At 38.6% G+C, this 25,455-nt stretch overlaps 2 protein-coding genes across 2 annotated transcripts in view; both read left to right on the top strand.

Moving 5' to 3' along the window:
• The window catches only part of TRDMT1 (tRNA aspartic acid methyltransferase 1), a 29,289-nt gene extending 16,018 nt beyond the window's left edge, over positions 1–13,271 (top strand). Inside the window, exons 6-11 of the mRNA XM_050324750.1 lie at positions 873–942; positions 1,839–1,922; positions 2,416–2,786; positions 6,785–6,842; positions 7,879–8,008; positions 12,504–13,271. Coding sequence (XP_050180707.1) covers positions 873–942; positions 1,839–1,922; positions 2,416–2,786; positions 6,785–6,842; positions 7,879–8,008; positions 12,504–12,604 — 814 coding nt within the window. The 3' untranslated portion in view covers positions 12,605–13,271. The remainder of the gene's footprint in view (positions 1–872; positions 943–1,838; positions 1,923–2,415; positions 2,787–6,784; positions 6,843–7,878; positions 8,009–12,503) is intronic.
• Positions 13,272–21,466: 8,195 nt separating this feature from the next.
• Positions 21,467–25,455, top strand: part of CUBN (cubilin) — a 143,044-nt gene continuing 139,055 nt past the window's right edge. The window contains 6 exon segments of the mRNA XM_050324671.1: positions 21,467–21,585; positions 21,735–21,864; positions 22,189–22,281; positions 23,278–23,316; positions 24,080–24,181; positions 24,886–24,989. Coding sequence (XP_050180628.1) covers positions 21,467–21,585; positions 21,735–21,864; positions 22,189–22,281; positions 23,278–23,316; positions 24,080–24,181; positions 24,886–24,989 — 587 coding nt within the window.

Genomic DNA, 25,455 nt, shown 5'->3' with positions numbered 1-25,455 from the left:
CCCTCTCAGTTTTTTCTGGAATAGACTGTGATCTTTCTGTAGCATTCCTTAAAGCACCAAGAACAGCCACCCTGGATATCATGCTCCTTAACGAGTTTGACAGGCAGCTGGGAGTCATGCTCACCTCTCTCATTCATTAAGTGTTCATGGTTCTCTGCTGTAGTCCCTGTGATTCCCGAGGCTATGCCTTGCTGGCCAGTGCTTGGAACAAGCTGTAGTTCAGAAAACACCCCAGTTAGAATGCTTGTTTTCACTTATGGCACTCGAGATGCAGTGTTATATACAGTCCAGGTGCAGGTCACAGCTCCAGCCTGTTGTGTAGTTCCAGCCTAGTGCAGTCTGCATGGAATAGAAAAGACAAGTCTCTTTAAAATTATTTCCATGACAGTGTTTTTCCACTGTTTATAAAGTACAGTCTTACCTCACTTTTATTATCAAAGCCACCAGTTTTTATCATCCCATGAGTTAGCCTTTTCATTAGGCTTAGCTGGTGCTGTGTATGTGAGCACAGGGAAGTAGTGAGTTGTTAGTAGTGGTTTTAATCTCCTGTTTTATGATTCCAAATAGAGAGAATTTCTTGCCCTCTGATTACTTTCCTTGCTGACACACTCTCCTAGAGATGGGATATTTTTTTGAAGGGGCGTTTGCACCATAGTAGGAGTGAGATGCCTGTGAATGTGTAATAGTCACTAACACTGAACTTTTTGTGTTGTCTCTCAAGTTGAGAAATGAATGGTATTGTATCTGTAATTTGCTGTTCCAATTCCTTCACTGAATGCCTTGGAACATATGATGTTGCATTTAATGTGTTATTTTTTGGGATAAAAAATATGTAAAGGAAGTAATTGCTTTCTGATTCTTTTCACTGCCAGAAATGAACTTTTGCAAACGCTTGCAACATGTGGATTTAAATACCAAGAATTTCTCTTGTCTCCAACCTGTGTGAGTACTAAAATTGCTCTAATATTATTTACCTGTTCAAACTTCACTGAGTCCAAGAACATTTGAAAATGATCTTTTGTATTAAAAGGGAGAGTCATACCCAAAGCTGAAGTTATTCTTCATGAGAAAACTGTCTGACATGACTTCTGATTTCTCATACTGGCGTAATCCTGTTGCTGTTTGTGTTCAGATCCTTGTCCCATATTGCATTGCTACTATTTGATATTTTTAAGAAGGCGTGAATTTACACTGTAACCAGGAAGGTGGTTTTCCCTGTGAGAGCCTCATTGCTTTAGAAGTGCTGTGCCTATGAATATCCCAGCACAGAAACTGTGACCGTTACTTGTGGGAGGAGGAGCTTTGTTTCCATGTTTCCCTGGTAACTGAAAAAAGAGTTTGAGAGAGATTTCAGATTGTGCAAGACTAACTGGAGTCAGTAAAGTACTGTAAATATATGAGAGAAGCTAACAGAGTTAGCTTGAAAACTGGTTGTGGTGGATTTATTGCATTGTTAGATGTCTTATAATTCCTTGTTCAGAAAGGCGAGGAGAAGCCCTTTTGCTTTTAATAGAAAACAAGTAATACCTATCACAAGAAATCATCATGCATGTAATTTTATTTCTTACATCACATAAAATTTTGTTTGAATTCCTGTTCATTTACAGAGAAAGTCAAAACTGCGAGGTACAAAGAATAATTGCCTGCTTAGTTCCTTGAAAATGCGTGGATATGGAAGTTACAAGTGTTTAGATATTATTAGCTAATATTGATATGTCTGAAGTCACAAATATATTAGTTTGTCATAATTCTGTTATTGTATATAATGGTAGATAACTTGTATGATGGTATAGACCACTTTATCACATGGACTAACGGCTTGTGAATTTTGCTTACAGCTTGGCATTCCAAATTCTAGGCTACGATATTTCCTAATTGCAAAGCTTCACCAAGAACCGTTTTCCTTTCAAGCTCCTGGTCAGGTGAGTCTATTAGTGTTAGTTTAATTTGCTTCATTTAATGAAGATTGAGGGTTAAATTTTCAGTTTAACGGTGTGTGTTGATGAATGGAGAAGAGGGATAGTGATACTAACAAAAGTTTAATTCTATTTCTTTTTTTCAGCCTGGATACTGATTTTTTTAAGGACTGATTTGCATGCCTGTGACTTCGATTGCTTTAAACAGCTGCGGGACTGTGGCTGATAGTGGGGCAGAAAACAGGTCATTTCGCTCCATGTTTCACACCCTGAGAAAGGTCTTTTTGCAAAGGCAGTTGTTTGCAGTTGTGCCTGATATCATTGCTGATAGGTCAAAAAATCTTGATGCAACTGTTTTTTGAAATCTTCATGGAAATAACATTGAAAGGTTACTTGCTTTAGTCTGAGTATCTCTGAAGAAATTCTTACTCGCCGCAAGATCAGCTGACAAGTTGTTTATTAAATACAGCTATGTTTTTTGGTCACAATTTCTTCTTAGATATTGACAAGATTCCCAGATCAGTATCCAGAAGACTTACTCAAGGACAAAACTGCAGACAAAGTGGGTGAAACCAGTTCTTCCTTGTCTTCTGGAGAGAAGAATCTGGATCCAAACATTGGTCCAGATTGCAGCAGCAAGAAGAGTTTACCAAAAGGGACCTTTCTTTTTAAGCTTGAAACAGTAGAAGAAATGGAAAGGAAACGCAATCAGGATAATGATTCCTCTATTCAAATGTTAAAAGATTTCTTGGAAGAGGAAAATAAAGAAATGAGTCGGTATTTCTTACCCCCAAAGTCCTTATTGCGCTATGCCTTCTTGCTGGACATTGTTAAACCCACCTGCCGGAGATCCACGTGCTTTACAAAAGGGTAAGTTGCAAAGAAAATGTTTTGCTGAATCACGTCCTGAAATTTTAGGTGTATTTTTGGTATGTCCTGTAGAAACACAGAGAGATGTTTCATAAAAAAAACCTAGGCCTCTGAAAGAAATCCCCTTATATAGTGTGCTTCCTGGTCCATGGAATGCCAGCATGAGAATCTGTCTGGCAGAACGTCATGTGCCCACTCCAAAAAGACTTTCACAAAAGGCAGTTGCCATTTGTTGTTGACCTTCACAGCAGCTTAATTACCCCTGCGGAAATACGGTTCCAGTAGACTGGTATAGTGCTGATTCATTAATGAATTTCTTTATATTGCTCACTGAAGTTACGAAGTGTCAGGCATGACAGATCCATTACTCATTAAATCTGTCTCTGCTGTACATTTTATTGATTTCTTGGATTTTTCAGCTGTGTAGATTAGAATAACTGTGGATTGGTCATATGTCATGAAACCAGTTAGATTGTTGCATTATAAATCATATTTGATGGAGCAGAACATCAGTGCTTTTCTGTCTAGTAGTTTTCTAATTTGTACCTTGCAATTTTCAGTTTGACTGTTTGAAGTTGGTGAGTGTTCTGAAACTCCATGGACAGCTGGTCAGGAGCTTTTCCACTGAATGCATTTGTATTGAAAAATGCCAGTTGGATCCAGGAAATTTGTGGGAATAATATTGTTTGTCAATATTGCTAATATTGACAAATTTTTCTAATTAGATTAATTTTTTTGAGTTCTCAGAATGTATCAATAAAATAGCTTAGATGATGAGTTAACGCCAATTGTAACTTTTTTTTTACTAGTTGAAATTAGACTGCCATATTGACAGTCCTCCTGCAGATTTCATGATTTGTAACTTTTTGACAAAAAAAAGAAAGAAAAATAATTTTAAAAGTTCAAAATCTGTGCAACAGGAAAGCCCTTCTCCTAGCTCTCATTGACATATATGTGCCTTCTTTTCTACCTCTATTCTTTTGATTTGTGGGGGAGTCAGAGTCTTGTGAGATCTGTTTCTTAACTAGAACAATCAAACAAAAACCTTAGGCCAGAATGGTCTCTCATGTATCCCATATATGCCTTAAATATCATCAAAACTAAATTGGTCACTTGTGGTTTCACTAGAATAGGTTGTGGTAGTTTGTGGTCCAGGTTATCAAAATCCCAGTGAAGGAGGCTCCTTAGTAGTTAATATGAAGTTTGTGTGCACAGTGGTGGGAAATCTGATAGAGAATGTGACTGTTGCCTTTCTGCTGCTGTGGAAGGAGACAGGCCAGATAGTTGTGGTGGTAGTTCTTGGCTCAAAATCTGCTTTTCTGTCTTTGTTCTCTTTTTTAAGAAACTTTGGGAGGAAGGGTTGCCAACGTGGTTCTCAGTTTGGTCATCTCATTTACAGCTCTGCATTAAGCGAATGATTATAATTAGATCTCAAGCTTCGTCCAGGTCACTTTCTGAGGCCAAGAATAGGTCCCTGCTGTATCTGTGCCAGGAGTTCTGGTTTTATGTTTCTCTGAAGCATGGGATTTAGGAAAGAGACCCCTTTGTGGGGCAGCACTCCAGGTAGTACAGAGATTGCTGTTATGCCTGTCTGGTGTCTTTCTTCTAAGTCACACTGACCATCAGCGTTGAGTGTGGGAGAAGAATTTCCCTCATTTCTGTTTGGTTTTCAGATATTTCCAGCAAGCTTTCTGTGATGGGAATAATCCTTCTCCAGGGACCTCAAATTCTCTAGTTTTATCCATGTTTTTTGCATTTCTGCCTTTGCCATACCAGTATTGTCTTCTGAAAGGCTTTGGTGCTGTGTAGGGCAGAATGTCATGGTTTGGGTTGCATGAGAGATCAAGTAGATAATTCTGTGTTCCCTTCTAACATTAGACTTCTAGGCACTTGGGAAATGATTGCTGAGCTCCTTGAGACTACAAACACCATGGTTTTTCTGAGGAGTATGTTTGTGGTGACTAAAGTTATGGGAGGATATTATCCATTTTAAAGGACAGAGGAAATGAAAACTGCTTCTTTAGATGTAATCATTCTGGACATACTTCGAATTCTTGATAGGCTATTGTCAAGAGAAGCAATACCTTCCAAAATAGTGTAAATACCAATTATAGAAATACTCTCTCACTTTGTGGAAATTACTTTTTGTCAGTTGTAGTATAGGATACAATATACCCAAAATAATATATGTATGAAATGGAAAGATTTTTTTTTTTTAAAGCTTACAAAAATAAAGTGGGGGAGGGAGGGTCTTGGATCAGATGAAAATTGAAGACTGTAATTTCTTAAGCCAACTTCTTTCATTGTAACTGGTAATGAAATGTCAGAAAATCAATGAATCATTTTTTATTGTGATAAAAATTAATTATATTCTGGGTCTAAGGTAGGAATATTAATTTTTTTTTGAGTCAGCATCTGGAATATAATTAATAACAATCCAGCTAACATTGCATTGGCCATCTGCCCACAGTTGTGTTAAAAAACCAACACACACACACAGAGGCCCAAAACCACATTGACACCAACTGGATTTTTTGGGGATATGAGTTCTGTACTGCCAGTTATTTAGAGTGGAATATTTATTGTAAAATGGATCCTATTAAAAGATTCTTCCCCCAAATAAAACTCTTAAATACCACTTTGAAATTTACCTCATTTATTTATTTTGACTCAGATATATTAAACTAAAATATGATCAGATGCTATATAAGAGGAAGATTAGAATTCCTCAGTGCTGTGTCTGTTACATTGTTAAACTTGGTATTAGGGAATTTTCAGAATGCAAGTAACCAATTAAAGATGATGTATTTACAAGACAGTTCGATTCCACATGTTTTTAATCTGCTTCAGTGTTTAGGTCTTCTGTTCTGATCCTGAGGAATATTTGCAGGCACTTTATTTTAAAATGAGGGCTGCTCTGACTGTTATTGGCAGAAATAATTGTAAGCTTTTTCAACTAAGGATGAAACACTCAAGACAACCTTGCTGGGTCATTGTGTCTGTGCTGAAGGGAGAGTATTCCTTTATTCATTGTGGAGTTAGAAACGCTTGAAACTTGTTCCAGTGCCATTCTTTAGGAATGGGTCCCCAGGGGAGCAAAAGACCTTTATAATTGTCTTTACAGATGTAGAGATAAAACTAAAGAATACTATCTGTTAATGTAATAAGTAATGGTAATGATGACCACATCCCTCTAATGCAAGGCATCTTCTGAAGTTCTTTCACAGTACAAAGCCATCTGTTGTTTTGACTCAGTCTCTTTCTGTTCAGGATGTTCAGTGTCATAGTTAGACCAACAGATTATGTTTCTGAAAGCCCACAGTTACATTTAAATGATAGCTTTGAAGAGACTACGGAGTAAACGTTGTTACGCAATCAACCAGAAAGCATACAAAACAGCTATGGTTTTACAATGTAAGTTTGCTTACTCTTTAGTTGGATTTAATCTTTTTCTTTCTTTCTGCTAATGCTCTGCATAGATGCCTGGCCATCCCCCTTCCCTCAGTGGAAAATCCACAAGCCATGAAAGTTAAATCTGACTGAACCACTTCATTCCTAATGGTTTGACATGAAAGCTGGAGGCACACACTAATGGTCCTCCTTTGAATAAGGAGAGCTAATTTGAACCATTGGGACCATTGACCTTTAACACATTTTGCCTTACTGTAAAATTTGTTTAGGCATTGTAGATGGGTCTTTTTGGTGATGTTATGCTTGACTTCCTGGGTCTTGCCTAGTTGCCTCTTAGTAAGGCATTAGTGTGAATAAACCCTTGTTTGTGCTTTGAGTGCAGACTCATCCCCAGAGAGCTCGTTCAGACAGTACTGCACTCCAGGGATTAGCATTGTTTATAATAAGGCCTTTTCCTTTATCTATCCAGGAGGCTATTTGTTTATCAAAGCAAAGGAACCTAAGTAACCTTCCTGCATCTTTGCAGTTGTCAGTGCTGTGAGATCCAGAGCAAATACTAATTTAAAATTATTGTTGTTGTTGTTAAGGTATGGACACTATGTAGAAGGGACAGGCTCAGTTCTGCAGACAGCAGTAGATGTACAGGTGAGTGTGTAGACTAACGTACTAGAATCACTTGTTTTAAAACTTGAGACTTGTTTTAAAACTTTTTTTTCCCTTTCTTCTCCTTTGATATTCTACATATTGTAAGAAAAAAGCTTTTAAAAGTACATTTTATGGCAACTGAGTTTCCAGTTGGTTTACTTTGTGTTCCTAAACAGCAGTTTGTTTAGACCACAATTATAAATGATATCTGTGCCTCTCTGTGGGGAGAATATGAGTTGCTACTATTTTATTATTTGTAGTATCACACAGAGGTTTCACAGGGGTATGTGAAAACATTTAGAATTTCTAGTTCTATTCATAAACAAACTACAGTATAGTGCTGTGAATCGAGGGCCATTCTGTGTAAACAGATGATCCAGTAAATATTGTCAAATGTTTCACGTTTGGATTTCAAAATTATTATTTGTCTGGGAAGAATATTTTGAGAAGTTCTTCTGTGATACTAAGTTCACCACAGAGTGGTATTTAGGCACTGGGAAAGGTAATAATAAATGCACTGGTGAATCAGCATTTGAAGTTACCTTTCACAAAGCCTGTTTTGTACACAAGCACTTCCTCCCGGTCTTCAATGCTGTTCAGTAATATTACAGGCCATTTCTAAGCATAAAAAGAATGCAGCTCTGGAATTCCGGATAATCTCAAAGCAAGTGTATTAAAACAGCTGCATCCATACAGTTAAATTTGTGTGAATGGTCTTCTGTTGAGTTGTATTGAGTCACTGTCCTGTCATTAACAAATGTTTATAGTTCTTTGATTGCCTCATTAACTATCGGTATAGCTTGGGACTGGAGGAGGAAATGATGAGCATCCTCATAGCAGCATTGATTTCTTTCTTGCAAATCTGTGTGTTGAGATGTTTGCTGCAAAAATACAACACCAATTACACTTTCAAGCAAAACATTCTATTGTCTTTGGCACTGTGATAATTAAAGAAATACTCTGTTAAGATATGACTGTAAATTTTACATATTTGGCCTTCATTGGTAATATCTCTTATTTTGGGTATTCTTCATAGCTTGAATCAGTGTTTAAACACATTGAGGAGTTACCAGAAGAAGAGAAGCTTATGAAATTGTCAACACTAAAACTGAGGTACTTTACCCCAAGAGAAATAGCAAATCTTCATGGATTCCCTTTGGAATTTGGTATGTGCTGCTAAGTATCCATTTCTACATCATTCTTCAGAAATTCCAATGTTTTTTTTTTTTTACTGGGGACTAGTGCATTCTTTTTGTTTTACAATTTTTTTTGGACTGCTCAGTTCTTATGATTGATTTATTCTTGTTATTTGGCTAACTTTGAAATTCTCTGAGTTTCCACTAGTTCTAAATGTTTTGAAAGAGCCAGCTTCTGTGGTTAGGTTTATCTTCGCAAGCTAAGAGAAAAGTTTTGGCATGAGAAGCGGTCTGTTCCTGAATCACAATGAAGGAATACCTTTGCTTAAAGTTGAAACTATTTGCTCAGCAGCCAGTGTTACTCACAACTGTGGTAAGTCAACATATCCTGCCAGTTTAGGAGGTCTGTTTGTGGTTCTCAGAGTTGGAGCTGCTTGCTTTCTCCCTTCCACACATTTACAGCTGCTGATAGAGAATTTCAGAAGATACAGATAGTTCTTTGTTCAGGAGTAACCAATCTATTAAGTCATCTCTATTTTCTAGAAAAGGCAGCCCTAGCCCTTGGTCAGTTACTTATTTTTCTGACTGTTTTTGTGAAGAAGAGGGAGTTAAGGAATAAGACTCAGCAATACCACTACACTGAATGTACATCAGTAAGAATTAAACCTGAAATAAATTCATCAGAATTTTTCTTGTAAAGCAAGGCAAGCAGGAAAGTGTAGCTGTTACTATCTTCTAGAAACTGACCTGCTGATATCACAGCATATCACTTTATTGTCACTCAGCAATAAAAGCATCCATAGAATTGTAGAATCATAGAATGGTTTGTATTGGAAGGGACCTTAAAGATCATTTGTTTCTAACCCTGCTGCAGTGGGCAGGGACACCTTCCATTAGACCAGGCTACTCAGAGATTGAGACAACACTGGCCTTGAGTAATTTGTTATATGTTTCTTTGACTTCCTCAGTGACTTAGAGTTCTGAGGAGTGCAACTTGTTTCTTTATATTTCTTTCTTTTGCAGTTTCAGTTTGTCTTTTTGTTACCTGTTATATTCAAAATTGCTACATGTGAAGAACATTATCAAGGCTGCACAGTGAAATTCTAGAGTTGCCAGACTCACTTGTTTTTTTGCAGGAGTTGGCTCTGTTGAGTTACATGCCAACATACAGTATTTTTTCATAGCCTCTCTTCTTTAATAGATGTGTTCCTTTTGCAGACAGCCTTTTTCATAGCACAGCTCTGTTCCATGTTGATGTAGGTTGACGTCAAGATACTTGAACTAAACAGAGCTGGTTTGGGCATGCATAGGTTTATCATGCTGTTCAGGATCTCTTTTGAGCACTGAATTGCCCATTTTCCCTTTTTTTCTGTAGTGGTTTTTTTTTTTAGATAAAGCTGGTGTTTTCCAACTGTTAAATTAGTCTCTGCAGTATCAGTGAGAGGTGGAGTAGGGTTAACATTCTTTTATTTTACAAAGGGAGAACTAAGACAATGGAGAAGTTTGGAAAAGTTTGGAAAACTCTGTTAATTTAGGGTGAGCAGTTTGAGAAATCTGATTTTTGCTGTTCTATAGTGCTTGGAGTGATACTGTGCTTTCTGTTCAGAGCTCATCTTCAGGGGCAGCTGTCATGTTCAATACTTTTGCAAACCAGAACTGAGCTCTCAAGAGAAGTCAGGCTTCTGAATTTGAGGATCATCCAGATCATCACTATCTTCAATGTGCTCATTTAGCATTCTTGTCTTTTGTCAGCCAGGAGCTGTGGAAGGAAGGACAAGGACAGATTCCACCTGCCAGAGGGCAGTACCCTTCTGCCATAATTATGGCGGTTATTATTATAACTACTTTACAGTTCTTGCTGTTCTCTGCCCTCTCTATACCATTTTTCCAACTTTCACAACACATAAAGCAGGCTTCTCTCATCCAGTGCCTTCCTCTCATGTATAATCCTGATTCACAGGCAGAACAAGCCTGCTCTGAGTCACAAGTCTGGCATTTCTTTGTGTTTAAAACATTTCCCACTTTTTGCTTAAAAAAATGTTACTCAACTGTAGGCTGATTGAAATCTTTAGTAAATTTAGGTACTATAATCTCAGTTTCTTTTGAGAATGTGCAAGCTGTGGATTTTTTTGAAAGAGGATATATTTATGGCTGCAGCAAAGAGTGTTTCCCTCACAGCGTTTCTCCCATGTTAAACTTCAACTCATTATAGTGAAATATGGTATTTTCAGGGGGAAAATGTGCTATAATTTCTCTGCTCCTGTGTTCTTTAGTGACAGCAACATTTGGGCTAAAATTTTCAACAACAGAAAGCCTAGAGATGTACCCGCTGCAAATATGTTATTGGTCCAAGAAGCTAAAGAATGAGAAAACTATAAGCTGAAAACTAAAGTGAGCAGACTGTCAGGAGCTTTGTAACAGATGCTGTTACTAGCTACAGCTATAGTATCATCAGAAGAAATATGATTGTGCCTAAATTGTTCTGTATGATTGTGTCTAAATGGCTCTGTGTTTTAACAAGTTGATGGCCTTTTCCAATATGTGAGGTCCAGAGTTAAGGTCATTCTCAACATTATCAGATTTATTTGTGCTTTTAGCATCTAAATACATAAATAGTAATTGCACTACAGTTCAATGAAATACTGCAGTCATTTGTCTTTGTCCCTCCTGTGGGTCCCACAGCAATATCATTAAAAGTGATCAGAGCATTCTTGCACCTGTGACCTGCTTTCATGAGGGTGATGTCAGGATATGTTTCTTATTAGCAGTGTATGTAAGCTATTAGGAAATCAAAGCCAGCACGGTGCAGTAGTCAAGACCACAATATCATCCAGTAGCGTGTGTGACCTAAACGGTACAGTGAGGGCGGTGCAGCGAGTGCCAGCATACTATGAGTTGTTAAATCTGACCTTCTGATGAAGGCTGCTCTTGAGCCAAGAAGATAGACAGTGCAAGATAATGTTAACAGTCAGAGGGAGGAGGCTTGGGATAAAGGAAACCGTGAGATCTGAAAATTAATTCTTGGCCTTCAGCTGCCAAGATGCAGAAGGAGAAACCATGAAATTTTCAGGGTTCAGATGTACTTCTTGAGATGCAAATGCATGCATGTGTGTGTGCATAAATACATATTTATTTTCATATACTCTTTAAAAATGTGCTGATTCTATACCTTATTCATTAATGGAATGTGAAAACTCCATCTAAGGAAGTGTGTGTGGGAGTGCCAGCGATTGTTCCAAAGAGAGAACAGTTGCCGAAATGTGAGTGCCAGGAAGCTAGGCAGAGTGGATGGAGCTGGCAGTAAATGTGTTTACCAAAGCAGTCCACATTTGAGGCATTAATAATTGGCAGAGAAGGATGGAACAACTCCTCCCAGACACCTCCTGATCCTCAGAGCCTCCCTTGGCTCAACAACTGTCCAACCACATTCTCTCTGGAGCTCTCTTGGGAAGAGAATTTTTTCAGAGGTGCTGTGCAAATTTCAGAACATACACATCACTTTTTGTACAAACAAATGCATCCGAGCTAATTACAGTGATGACCTCAGAGTCAAAGTTAGGTGTTTCTTTTTGGGGAATAATCAAATAATTGAATATGGTCACATTTCAGCAGTTTAGTAAATGTCCCTCACAGTTAAGTCACCACTGCTATTAGTCTTTCACTCAGGTTGAAGCAAATGCACTTTACCTCACAGGTGGAGTAAGGTAAGAGTGCAAGCAAAAACAGAGCAGACCAGCTGGCCGTTGGAAACTTTGTTCTCAGGAGCTTGGTCCCTTTTGGCTGTGCTCTTAGTACACAACACAGCCCTTTCACAACACCTGGACCATTTTAATTTTTTTCCGGCCCTCCTTATTTTTTGCCGGTCCATGCACTTACTGTGTAAAGATATTTATGATGCTGTCTCTATTTCTGAATGTGTTTAACAAGGTTAGCATTGAACTACATGGAAAATTGTTCAGCTGCTTGATCACTCACTGAATAAGCCTTGCTCATCATTTAATCTACTGGTGGTATATTGCACTGTGAGACTCAGTGATTTGCCTGAACTGGTTAGGGGGGGCTCAGATGGGAAGTACAATGTAAAGCTTATTGTAAAGTGCAGTTTAGTCTGTTTGCAGAATCATCACATTTTCTTTCTGATGTTACTGTGTTCTTCTGTGAATGTTCTGTTGAGCAGCAGTTGTGCAGTGGTTTAGGTGGCTGCTGCCCCTCCCTGAGACTGCTGAATGTTTTGAGCTCTGTGAAGGGAAGGCATATCGGCATTAATTACACAATAGAGGAATGTTTTGAAGCCTTTTTTGAAAGCTTAGAGATTGCAGTTCTGCTAGTGGAAGAACAGATCCAAATCCAATGAATTGGTTGAGAATTGTTTTTGTAACTTTATGATTTTTTTTGCAGGGGGGAGGGTGAACCATGCTGCAGTCTGTGGCAACTGCATTAAGAACTGTTCACTGAAAAAGGAGTAGACTGAAAACTAGGAACAAACTCAGACTAATGGTGTTGCACTGTATGTTTTTTGCTTTAGGCTTTCCTGAAAAATTAACAATAAAGCAATGCTATCGTCTTCTGGGAAACAGCCTCAATGTACATGTGGTGGCAAAATTGATCTCCATTCTACTTGGATAATTTAGAACTTGAATCTGATGCATATGGACTGGTGACAGAAAAGACTTCCATCTTTCAGAAGAGTGCTGATAGAAGCTGAACAAAAATCAGAACTTACCAAATTATCTGTCCACACATTTTGCTGAACACTTCTGATATGTTTTTAATGACTTGCTTTTGTGATGGATTTGAACTGTACAGGTGTTTTATTCAAATGGACATTTCCAGGACTTGATTGCTTTATTTAAATGTCCTTTTTACTTTGCAAAATGAAAAAGGGCAGCATTTACAAATACTTCAATTAAATTGGATAGGACTACTTTATCTTATCTTAAAACCATTTTCTCAGTATGGTGTGAAAGGGCTCTAAGCGTCAAAACTGTATTAATTAAGTTCAGAGAACAAGTTCTACATGTAAATTGTAAATCTGTAAATATGAATTTTCCATTCTGAAAAGATAGACTGTATATATGTTCTGAACTTTTGATATGCTTTTTGTAGCTCATGAAACTATTAAATTCAGTATTTTGTGTACATTTTTTAAGAAGACACAGTGTTATTCTTTATGGTTGTCTCATCCTCTCTACATACTTGCAGGATTCTGGAACCCAGCGGTATCTGTCTGGAATGATTTGTTCATGTGCAGCTGAATAAAAATATGTCAAGATTATCACAATCCTAACAATAACTTGCCTGTTTCTGTTCTCACTTTATTCAGGATAAGATCATTGCTCCTTACCAAAGACTTACATATGAAAGACATAAAGAATTGGGAGCTTCATGCTGAGCTTCTTATGGCATAAGAGCTAGAGAAAAACTATACGGCCTACTTCTGAAAATTTCTTTATGCAACTTGATGGTAGTATTGGAGGGTTTAGGAATATCTGTTGGGATGACACTGCTGCATGTGGCCATCCAGAGTGCCGCCATTGTATACCACCTCACAGAGTCGGAATGAATAGTTTTTTAATCAAGTCTTGTGAGTTTCGTGTCTTTGAAGTAGTAGAGAAAAGGATGGGAAAACTGAAAGCCTTCTAAAGGGGCATGTGTTTCGGTTGTTATTTTCCCTTACAGATAATACTACATTGGAATGCAGAGAAAAGAGCTTTAGGGAGAAAAAGGTGAGATAATACCTAGTAAGCATCCATTAGGGAGCTGATGTGCCACAAACCAGAAAAATTTTGTAAAATGATTGTCATTCCTCTGCACCAAAGCAGTAGAAGTTCCTAATCCTGAAAAAGAATGATTTTTCTTCCCCTCTCCCCCCTCCAGCCCATGGGATGACATAGGAACAGTTATCTGGGTTTGGTAATGCAGGAGAAACTGAAGACCATAGAGAATAGAGCTGCTGTAGAGATGCTGTAGCTACTCTCATCTGCTGTAGTCTGTGTTGGTATTTTGTGCCTTGTAATGGCAAAAAAGTACTAGACTAATGTTAATCTGTGCTGGTTCCTAAACTGAAAGCAGGTGTGATTCTGACAGGGATCTGTCCACACAGTGGTTGTGTAGATTTATTAGCCACATCAATACCTTGTAGCTATATGGTCTTGTTCTTGGGAAAAATGCGATAATGTGAAGACTTGTTTTCCAGCATGATCTAAACATTGGTATGAAAAGAAAGGATGTCAGTTTTATGTATAAATTGGAATTTCTTTCAGGTAAACCATGTAAATAATTTGTTCACTTTGCCTCGCTATAATAATATTTGGCAAAATATTACTATTAACATTTTTTTTCCAAATCTTTAAAGTGTAAGACATATTTAAATGATTTATATGTCACTTCTAAGCAAGCGGTATTAAAGTATAAGTTGAAACTTACCTAGCTGCATCTAAAACTAGTACAGCCTAAGTTGACAGTGAATTTTAATTCAATGTGATTGTGAAGGCTTAAATCTGTTTGCTAGTCCAAGCTGTTTCTGAAGGAAATACTTTGAAAGAACAGATTTCAGGAGTTGTAAATATGTGTGTATTTTACCCCCGCTAACCCTGTAATACCAGCGCAGCTAAATTGAGCCACTGCTTCTTATCCCCTCAGTTTGTCATTAATGAACTGGTTTACTGAGCTCTGTTAGGTTGTACCTGCTTGACCTCACTTGATGATTGTGTTGCTTCCTTTTCCAAGCAGTCTCCTAATCCTAAGTGCTTTGCAGCCGACATCAGTGCTGTACTTTGCAACTTCAGCTTAAGCATTTTCACAGCAATGAAATGTGATTACAAAAGCAGGTGAAAGGTGAAGGAGTGAAATCTGGAAAACAGCTTTGGAAAGGGAAGGAGATTTCCAGAACCTGATTTTTGGTTTTGTAGCTCACTCATTTTGCACATCTGAAACACGTTTCCTTATCTGGGTGAGATGATGTAGTTGTGTTCCCTCAAACTTGAGAATTCCACTGAGGAAAAGGATGTCATGTGGTCATGAGGTGTTATATTGATGCAGTCATTTTTGAAGCTTGCCAATTGCCTTAGAAAATGTCTTCCCTACATCAGCTGGTTCCTATCTAAGTTAATCTGGGGTTTCCCCACACTCATGAAGAAACCTGTTTAGCAGCAAAGTTACTAAAATACCATTTGTTTAGCGCAGCAAGTTTGAAATTTTTGATATTGAACTCCAAGTGTTCTAATGGAGGTGCATCCTTCAATGCAGTGAATGTAAGGCTCCTGCCCAGGGACTTTTTTATGTCACATTTTACTGACCCTCATAGGAGAAGTACAAGGATTTTCAGGAATCTCTGTATCGCAGTCTGGGAATACATCGATCAGTGATAACACTATAACACGTCATAAACTTAGTCATGGGTAAGCCCATTTTGTTTTTGACAGAGACATTTCAATAGAAATCTGAACAGGCCCAGTGCTTCAATAACTCTGCAATTCTGTGTAGCGGTTGTCATGCATATCTAAAATAAATAGAAAATTCAGAAAATACATATTACATCTCAAGGATTCAATTCTCACCTCACCCTTCAATATCGCTGCTCTAATTTCTTGCTCTTCATACTAAAATTTAACACTTGGCTTATAGTCTAAATACTGAATTTTATTTCTTTTCCTTAGCAGTTTAATGTATTTTGTCTTGTATGTATTTGCAACCTCTTAAGTGTTGTATGATTCTCTGTGCTGTTTAAACAATATCCCATATTAGTAAGGATTTGGAAGATACAAAGTAATAATTGGTTAAGAGCACTAGGCATTTCTGAGCAGTCTTATATAATTATTGTATAAAGAAATATTCAGGGAGAAATAATGTGAAATTATAAAAAACTAGACATGAAGCCCAAAATAATTCCATTAACCATTTTCCTTTTGCCTGTGCAAACATGAGTATTCTGGTGTTGCAATCTCATTAGGGGGAGGTCATGAAATACTGAGTAGAGATAGTATGTCACTTCAAATGTTAGTGTGAAGAGCATGAAGAGATGCGTGTTATTTTTATTTTTAAGTGATTGCAAGTTTAGGGGAATTTATACAACTGTTGAAGAAAAGAAATACATGGCCTTAGAGGACTAGGCAGCCATCTGTGAAGGCAAGAAGACTCAGTTGTTCTCTTTGACTTTCCTCTACCTGGTGCTTTTGACAGTGGAAGGAAGCTGGACAAGGGATATTTTGGTAAGAGCTCTGGTGAAGCAAGAAGAGGAGTTGGAAGGGTTTAAATCGAGTGGAAGAGACCACTTTTAGTGAGAGAGGGTTGTTGGATCGAATGTCGGAAGGCCGCTCTGGTAGGATACCCTTCACTAGGATTCAGAGAACTTTGCAGCAAAAGGAGTCCCTGAAATTTCCTCCAGTGAGGAACCTTTCTGATTTTAAATGCATCCTGAACTCCCAACTTCATTGAGAGCAGGTATGTCATGTGCTTTTTTCCATGCACTGGGCTGTTGTAACTCAAACATTTTTAAATTACCACCTGGCATTTGGAAGCAAAGCATGCTGATGGTACTGATATATTTTCTTATATGTAGATAGTAATTAGTAGCTTTGCTTAGTTCAAATGTTTGCCCTGTATGTATTTTTAAAAATAAACTAATCCCATTCTGTTTATAAATAATACACTTAAAAATAGGATTCTTCTCAGAATGGCTATTTCCGATTGGCATTTTGACTGTATTTTGACCATATTTGCTCATTCTTTGTACATGTGTTGTAAGGTAAAGCATGGGGTGAAGGAAAAGACTGGACAGGTTCATGGAAGAAAACTCCTTTGAGAGCACTGAATAAGGAGACGTGACTGAGAGGTGCATGAGTTGCAAATAACTGGAGGCCAACGGAGTACATAGGAGAGGTAGTGTTTGAGCTTTCTCCTTTGTGTACCTGTCATTTCCTATCTGCTCTTGGCCACTGTTGGGTACAGGGTACTGACCTAGATGGATCTTTTTCTAACCCAGTATGACCATTCTTACATTTTTGTGGTGACAGAATGACAGTACTTGTAATCACAGCACCAACAGACAGCACGTGGCTTTACACACTTAGCTCAGATCTAAGCTTCTCAATAAAAGCCAACAGTACAGAATAGAATGAATGTGAGGGAGGTTGTGCAGCCAGGTCCATTCATGGCTCTAGGGTTATTAGTGAAGAAGGATGACTATGCAATTGGAAGTCCCTAAAAATAACCCCAGTGTTAAAGCAATTGGAATGTGTTAAAAGGACTGGAATAATCAATAGAAAAGAACAAAGCCAATATAATTGACTGGAAACTTTTCATGAAGCTTATTTCAAAAAAGAATGAAATGGAAAATAGGAAGCATCAAAATGGTTGGTAGTTTGTAGAAATAAAATGTGTAGGAAATAAAATCAGAAAGACAGAACCAAAATACAAGTCTCCTAAGGAAAGTAAAAACTGTTAAAGTAAAGAATTGTTAAAACTGCCTTCCTTGTGATAAAGGAATCCAGGGAGAATTGGGACAGTAGATCAATTCCAGCTGAAGTAGGTAACTAAATCAAACTCTTACCTTTGTCATTTGCTATTAAACACTAAAAAACTTAACTTCCTAGACACTTACTTTAACTTCATTAGCAGGTAACTGATGAACTTCATCAACTGTGTTGAGGGAGCAGAATCTTAAGCAGATGTCAGAGGGCAGAATGCTGAGAAGAAAAGAAATTCTCAAGGAGGGGTGTGGAAAATGGAAACTTACAGCTGCTGCAGCCAGTGGGGAAGGTGCCATGGCCATGAAACTCTGCAGACACTCGTGAAGAGAAGGAAGGAGGTGATGATAGGTGGTTATAGGTAAGAGACAGAAAGGGGAATGTTATTTTTCAGAATCATCCCTGTTTGGTGTAAATCCTGTGGTTGTTGATCCTCTGCACAGGGCCTGATAGCAGCTTAGTGCTTGGTTGTCTTAGAGCTGTAGGGACATACACAAAGTGCTGAGTTAATATAGAGCATGATTTACATCATGAACATGCAAAGAACAATTGCACATTTGTACCATGGAGGCAAAAGTGCTACTTTGTGTGTTATGTATCACTTTTGAGCACTAGAATATTATTAGAAAGAGGAAAGATGAAAGATGAACGACAATCCAGGGAAGTGAAGATGGAAATACTGGAAGATAGGACCTCAGCTTAGGGAAAACTTGAGTAAATGTGCTCTTCTTAGGATTTAAGCAGCTGCAGGGCTGGATTCATAATTATTTGCAAATATTTGAATGATAACATTGAACAGCAGGGATCTATTTTTGCATCTATACCAAAAAAAAAAAATTAAAATTATTATTTGTTAGCCTTCCATTTAAAAATTAGCCAGTTTTGGATTCGCACTGATTGCTGCCCTTCCTCCATTTATAAAGGTGGCATTGTCACAGACTCGTGTCATGTCTGTGCATCTGAGATGACTTCCTAGAAGTAATTAATGTATATTGAATTTTTGTGCATGATTTGAGTCAACTCTTGTCTTCTACACCAGTGTCTTTGCATTGCAGACACACACTGCTGGAGAAGTATCGAGGGATACCATCATTTCATTTCATACAGATACACAAGAAGGTGGTAAAGGGTAGTCCCTGCTAGTACAGGATGAACTTCAACCAGAATTAGAGACAAACACTCCATTACTCTCTGCCAAATCTGCACACAGTCTATGTTCTTTAGAGCTGTTTCCTGAGCCATCATGTTAGAGAGGTACTAAACAACCTGTCCCAGTGGGAGGGGTTCATGCCAGCTCTTGTTAGAAAGAACAGCCCCTATTCTTGTGCCAGACATTTGCAGCTTTTCCATTCTGTTCCTCCAAAAATGATGTCTCAATCCAGTGTATTAAAGTAAAATTAGAAAGTGTGGACCTGTTTTTTTCCTGAAGATGGTTTTTAGATTTCCCAATTTGGCCAGCCTAAGGTGCATTCACTAGGAATAAAGAGTAAATTACTAAAATCTGGAAGGTCTAATGAAATGGAAAATAGTGTGTCATGCGAAGTTTGGGTGAATGTCCAGTGCTATAATCAGTGCATAGTCAAAGTCAGCTGGTCTTCAAGCCAGCCATTTTCTAAGCTATAAAATCTGTAGGAAGAGAAAGTGAATTTCCTCTTGTTCCTTGCATTAGCAATCTTCTCCTCATCCTTCATGGTTTATTGCTCACTGGTTATTGGTATACTGAAGCTAATTAGTTGTAGAGGGAAGCCTGAATCAAAGGTTGACAGGCAGCAGAGAGAGTTAATGCATGCTCAGTATGTAGAAGAAATGAATAGAGAAAAGGAAGAATTTTGTGGTGCACAGCTGAAAGCCAGGATGGAAACTGTCAGCACACAATGGACTTTGTGGAAGTAAGTTCCTGGAGTATGCACACACTCAACCAGCCTGGTAAGGAGTGCGGGTGTAGTTGGCCCATAGTTCATTCAAGCTTACACCCAACTGACAGTTATACAAACCCAGTAAACTGTTAAAACAAAAAGCAAATAAAAACAAAAAGAGCAAAAAACCCCACCAGACAGACTTTGGAACTGACAGGAAGAATGTTAATGAGCACTAGTGTAATGGACAGTACAGGATACCCAGAGGCAGAAGGTGTCTAGTCGACTAGACAGAAACATTGATAATTCATCTATGCTGTCCTATTCCTGAACAGAGGTTTCAGAGCAAAAAGCATAATAGTAAACAGAAAAAATGGAGGGACAGATTCTCAGTTGGTGTAAAATATTGTAGCTCATTTGGATTGAATGGAGCAGTGATATCTCCAACAACTGTGGATACAATTCTGTATTTTTATGGAAACCCTATCCCTGATGATGATAAAGGATAACAAATGGAAATTTCTATTTCTTTTCCTCTGTTCTGGTAGGAATGGGTGATAGACTTAGTCTCCTGGAGGCTACAGGCTGCTACAGGTGAACATCCAGAGAGCTGAGCTGCTGTTACCACACCAGCAGGTACATGGGACAGGCTGTCTCCTGTGGGTTCAGGAGGAGCTTCACCTCTGCCCTTCAGATCCCCAGGCAGCAGCAGTGACTGTTGGGTCACCTGCATCAGAGTCTGTCCGAGTACAAGAAAAGTGGTCAGCAGGATGATGCTGTTCTGAATTCTAAGGTAAGTTACTGAAAACACAGATAATAAAATATAATAAAAATCTAGTTTTTATGCAAACAAAGGAAACAGTGGCGGTGGTGTGATAGAGCTGATAAAATCTCAGGCATTACGGTTATCCACAGCAAAGATCAAGTTATCTGTGGCAGCACCACATTAGCTGTCCTGACTTCAAATTCATGTTTACAGTCCACATCTGTCTCTTACTGAGGTGACATTAATATTTTTTGTCACCACATGCAATTTCTTCACAGGTTTCTTTGACCTTTTAATGCTTTCATCTGTGAAAGCTGTAGAGTTCATTCAATTCCTCAGTTCCATGGCAGGTCCATCTGTAGATGACAAGTCCAAACTGGAGCAGAAAGAAAGGCTGGGCAGGGTTAGGAAGTGCAGGAGCTCCATGGCCTCCAGGAAGGTCTGGGACTTAAAGTATTAGTGAATGGTGGATGCTGTTATCTTTGAGCAAGAGCAGCTGAAACTGTTGCTTCTCTTTTCTTCTCAGTAGAGTTTTGAAATGTGACCAACTGAATAAGTTATCTACTAAGCAAGAAGGAAAATAAAATAGAATGGTACTGGGCCTAGAGGTTCAGGAAGCTCCTGGCACGAGGAAGGAAAACATGCATAGAGCTCCCCTAAGCAGGAAGAAGAAAGCACAGCAAAGTCTTGAGCAAGGGGAATGTGGAGACTCTGGCAAAAGCAGAGGAGAGGTGGACTCTGTCAGGGCTTTCAGCAGCAACAGCTGGGCCTCAGCATCTGGGGACTGAGTCACCCTTGAGTCAGAGCAGCCATATTTGGTTAAAATTGTATTTTTCTGTTGCAATCCTTGGGACAGTGTTTGGTACTGCTTAACTTGATTGTGTCATCTGACCAATAAACTACTGCCTGGAAGCTTCTCTGTCAATACAAATATTCCTTGCCAGCCACTGGGGCTGGTTTTTTTTTTCCTTTTTTTGTGACAGTTTAAGTCCTTTTGTGCTGCCAAATAATCATTCCTTCACCCATGTGGTGCAGCATGTGTGAGAGAGAGCCACTTCTGCAGTAACCAGCTTCAGATTACAAGGTGCTTGGAGACACTGGGGTGCTCAGCTGTACAAAGGTCAAAGACAAACTGGTAAAATACAAGCGGATTTCAATCAGTGATCTCTCAAAGCTCCTGAAACCAAAAGACAAAATGAGAAAAATGCATTTAGTGTCTAGGAGGATTTGCATGCTGTCAATCTTTAATTAAGATATCTGAGATAAAGTTCACCCTTGCAAGACAAGGCAGCAGAATGGGCACCTTGTGAACAAGGAGAGCAAAGGGCACCTGGACTCACAACAGCACAATCCAGCACTGAAGGTTTCACTTCAAACGCAGGACAGCTGGAGGAGAGCAATGCTTTGGGCTTCTCCTGCTCCTGTGATTTTAGTTGTGTTATTATTACTGACTGGATTGAGCTGTGAATCAAACCACCATGAAAAAAAGAGGCAGAAAAGAAACACTTATGATGAGCAGTAAGTACCATTGCTTGCAAATTCATTTGTCCCCTCTAAGTGCTGGTAATGGGAACAGAATGGCTTTACTGCAACTATTTTTTACATACTCTTTGGCAGATATGTGTAACTAAATGATCTCTTACTTTTTCCCCCCAATAATACAACAGGCCTCGTTTGTCCTCAGAGCAGGGCAATTTGGTGTTCCATGCTGGCTCCAGCAAAAATATTGAATTTAGAACTGGACCACTGGGGAAAGTAAAAATTAATGAAGAAGACCTCGCAGAGCTTTTTAGTCAGGTGATATAGTTACTTTCCTTAATATATTTTAATTTTCAGGTTTGCACATTAATAGTTAAATTGTCTTTGCAAATGTTTGTTGCGTTTTGTATGATTGTATTTTGTGTTATCTATATCTGTAGTTTAATATGAAAGTAAGCTATTGCAGACTTGTAAAGTAATCATGCCATTACAGAAGATAATTAAAAGATTAAATTGCGTATGTAGCAGAGCTCTCCGTATTTAAGCGGACTTTATAATAGTAAAGTTATGCAAGGACAAAACTTTCCAAAGCTTTTGAAAAAGCAAAGTTTGTTTCACATTATCTCTGTTGTTTAACTTCAGGTGAGAGAGAGTCACACAGAGATTCAAGAACTTAAAAAAGCCAGTGGTGCCTCTCAGAACATGTCCCAGCAGGTTGCCCTGCTGACCTCCAAGGTGAGCCATACCTTCGTGTTATCCTCCTCCAACATTCCCAGTTTTCTATTCCTCACACTAACATTAAACAACCTGGTTCATTTTGGTATTTCCAGACTTCAGTTCAGGGAACTGGAGCAGAGTCCATACTTAACATCAGCTTTGAGTCTGTGTTTCATTTTGAGATACTTACTCAGAAAATCTGGAAACGATGGAAATATTTATGTAAATCCCCCCATAATTTCCAGTTACTGTGATTCTTCTTTTGTTCATTGTCACCATGTCAATAGACTATATCCTCTAATATTTATGGAAGTGTAATCCTACTAAATTCTGGAAGTGGACCATATATGTTTTTGTAGTTGTTACACAGACATTCCATTCCACAGGTGAAATGGACTTTAGGGATTTGCAGTGAAAAAAAAGACCTATGCAGTAATTTAGTTTTTTCCCTGCTCTTTAAAATTTTCTCCAACAGAAGATTTTGAAACCTTTTGTCTGATTTAAGTTTCTTTTGTTACAGTGTTTCCACAAGTTCCTTATAGGAAAATATTTTGTAGCCTAAGAAACCTTCCCTCAGGAAAACTGTGATAATACATATCTATGATATTTCCTGATTCAGTGTCAGTTTGCTGTTTGTGTCTACAACCCACTGGGATATGGTGATCCTCTTCCTGGCTTTTGTTGTAATATCCCAGACCTCCGTCCTTCACATGCATGCACACAGTCCCACAGGAATATTCACATTCTCAGTCTTAAGCACCTGAATACATCTTTGCAAGACTGAGTCTTGCCTTTTGGATCCAAACTGGGACATATTTAAGCTGTCATTTCCTGAACAGCATAAACTACCAAAATCTCAGTGAATGGGGCCTGATTTGAAGCTGTCACCTGATTTCACAAACCAAATATTCTCTTTTCTCACAGGAAAATGTTTTGTTAGCCTGCCAGCCTCCAACAGGTACCTCTGTGGTCATTGTCATACCAAGCACAGTGTAATTTGCATTTCTTTTGCAGATCGTGAGTCTTGATAATCAACTTCAAAGCTTAGAGCAGGTAAGTAAATGAGAAGCAAACTAGAGATCAGAAAAGAAAATCCCAGCCCCGAGTAAATAAAGTGAGGTTACAATGACTAAATAGCTAAATGATTTATTTCATCTCATGCATTCCTCAGGAAAACTTCTTTTGGTAACAGAAGGTAAAAAAAAAAAGCTCAGATTTGTGAAAGAGTTGAAATACTTTCTTAGAAAATATAAACTGTGTAGGAGCCTGCATTTCTTAAAGGAAAAACAGGTGTGTACTCAAGAACAACAACTAGATACCAAGGAGAAGTAAGATTTTCCTTCACTGGTCTGTCAAGACAAAGACCAGAAAATTCAAACTGGATTATTACTGCACTGGAACTAGCTAATTTTCAGCTGTTGTCTGTTTCTCCAATGAGCTTGTGACAAGCCACACCTACAGGTGCCAGTAAAAGCAGTTGTCAGATGAGTTGCCCATGGAATCAAAAAGACAAGATAACCCTCCATTTTGACCCACAGGCTGCTGCCAAAGAACAGTCTCTTAATAATTACTTTTTACAGGGCTTTTCTCATCCTAGTGCTTGCCATTCTGTGTATGACCAAACATAATGTCATTATTTTGTACAGGGATAAGTGAAACAGCTCAAAACCTTTACAAATCAACCTTTCTGAAAAAGGTGGGAGGAGGGATCCAAGAAAGAATGTAAAAAAAAAAAAAAGGTTTGTCTTGAAAATAAATGTTAATGGAACACCAGCTAAGCAGAAACCTCATCTTCTGCTCTTTTCCTGGGTTTCAGACTATTCAGAAGAGAGCCTGCAGTAGTAACCCCTGTAAGAACTCAGGGACCTGTGTAAACTCACTGGATGGTTTCTTTTGCCTCTGTCCCAGCAACTGGCAGGTGAGTCTTCAGCCTCCTTGACTACAGAGAGTGTGTTTGAACTGTTATATGCAGGCAATGGCCTGTGAAGTCAGTGATTCTTGGCAGTTCCCACAGCAGAGAATTAGTCTCTGGTTTTTGCTGAGCAGTGAACTGAACTGCATGCCTTGCTGTTGACCTTACACAAGGATAGGGAGAGAATGGGGGAAGGGATGGATATTTATCCAATCTCAAGTAAGACAAATGGGGGTGTAAGTAATCGATGACATTCTGAATTTTTTAAACCCAGAGAATTTACTGGTAAATGCTTTAATGGTGCTGTTAAATGCACTAGAAATGGAAAAGTTACATCTTCTTCTCAAAGGCTTTCAACTTGAAAGTTATCCCAGCAAGATTTGGATCAAAATTGCTGTGCTTTCCTGATAGAAACAGTTTGAAAGAAAGTTTTCTGAGCCTTTTGCTAGCTGGAAAGTAGGGGGGATGACAATAATGTGTTGTTCATATGCTGTCTACATCTGAAACATTTTATCCCCATCTGACTGATAACAAAGGTCACAGAAACTCAGCTGAAAAATAGAGTTTTGTTATTATGTTTCATAAGGGAAGCTGTGCTGATAACATCCCATGGTTTGTATATCTTTGAAAACTATTTTAAACATTGCCTCCATGGTTTGCTTCATTTCTCTGTTATTTGGAAAATAAACTGGGTTTCCATTTCATCTTAGGGCCCCCTGTGCTCAGTGGATGTTGATGAATGCCGGATTTTTGCTGGAACTGCATTAGGCTGCCAGAATGGAGCCACTTGCGTGAACACACCAGGCAGCTACAGGTAACTTCTCAAAACTAGCCACAAATACCCTGAGTAGAATACTCTGTTGTTTTTGTTCCCCTCACACCTGCAGCAGAAGTTTTAGAAGGAAGTCTTTTAGTATCTACGCACTATAATTCCTTGCAATCTGAGAAAATATAAAATCCTTAATACACTGTACACCGAGCCCACTGCAGACGCAGAAGCCCCTCCAAAGCCATTGCCTGCTTTGACACAGAAAAACCATCAGGATCCATCACACAGCCATACCAGAGGAGAAGGCTGCAAATTGAACACTGGCTCCAGTGGCCCACCCTCCTTGCTGTAGGTGCAGATGTTTAATGGAAATTTACTGCACTGTAGGATGTAGCTGGGGTGGTGAGATGCAGCATGCTGGTCTGTAACCAGCACTCACCAATGTGCCCCCCTACCATAACCATGCTACCATCCTTTTGTTGTCACCTACCTGTTGAGATCAAAGGGACTA

This window comes from Myiozetetes cayanensis, unplaced genomic scaffold, assembly GCF_022539395.1.
Source record: "Myiozetetes cayanensis isolate MyiCay16 unplaced genomic scaffold, myiCay2020 scf1, whole genome shotgun sequence".
NCBI lineage: Eukaryota > Metazoa > Chordata > Aves > Passeriformes > Tyrannidae > Myiozetetes > Myiozetetes cayanensis.
This window is presented reverse-complemented; position numbering and strand designations above follow the sequence as displayed.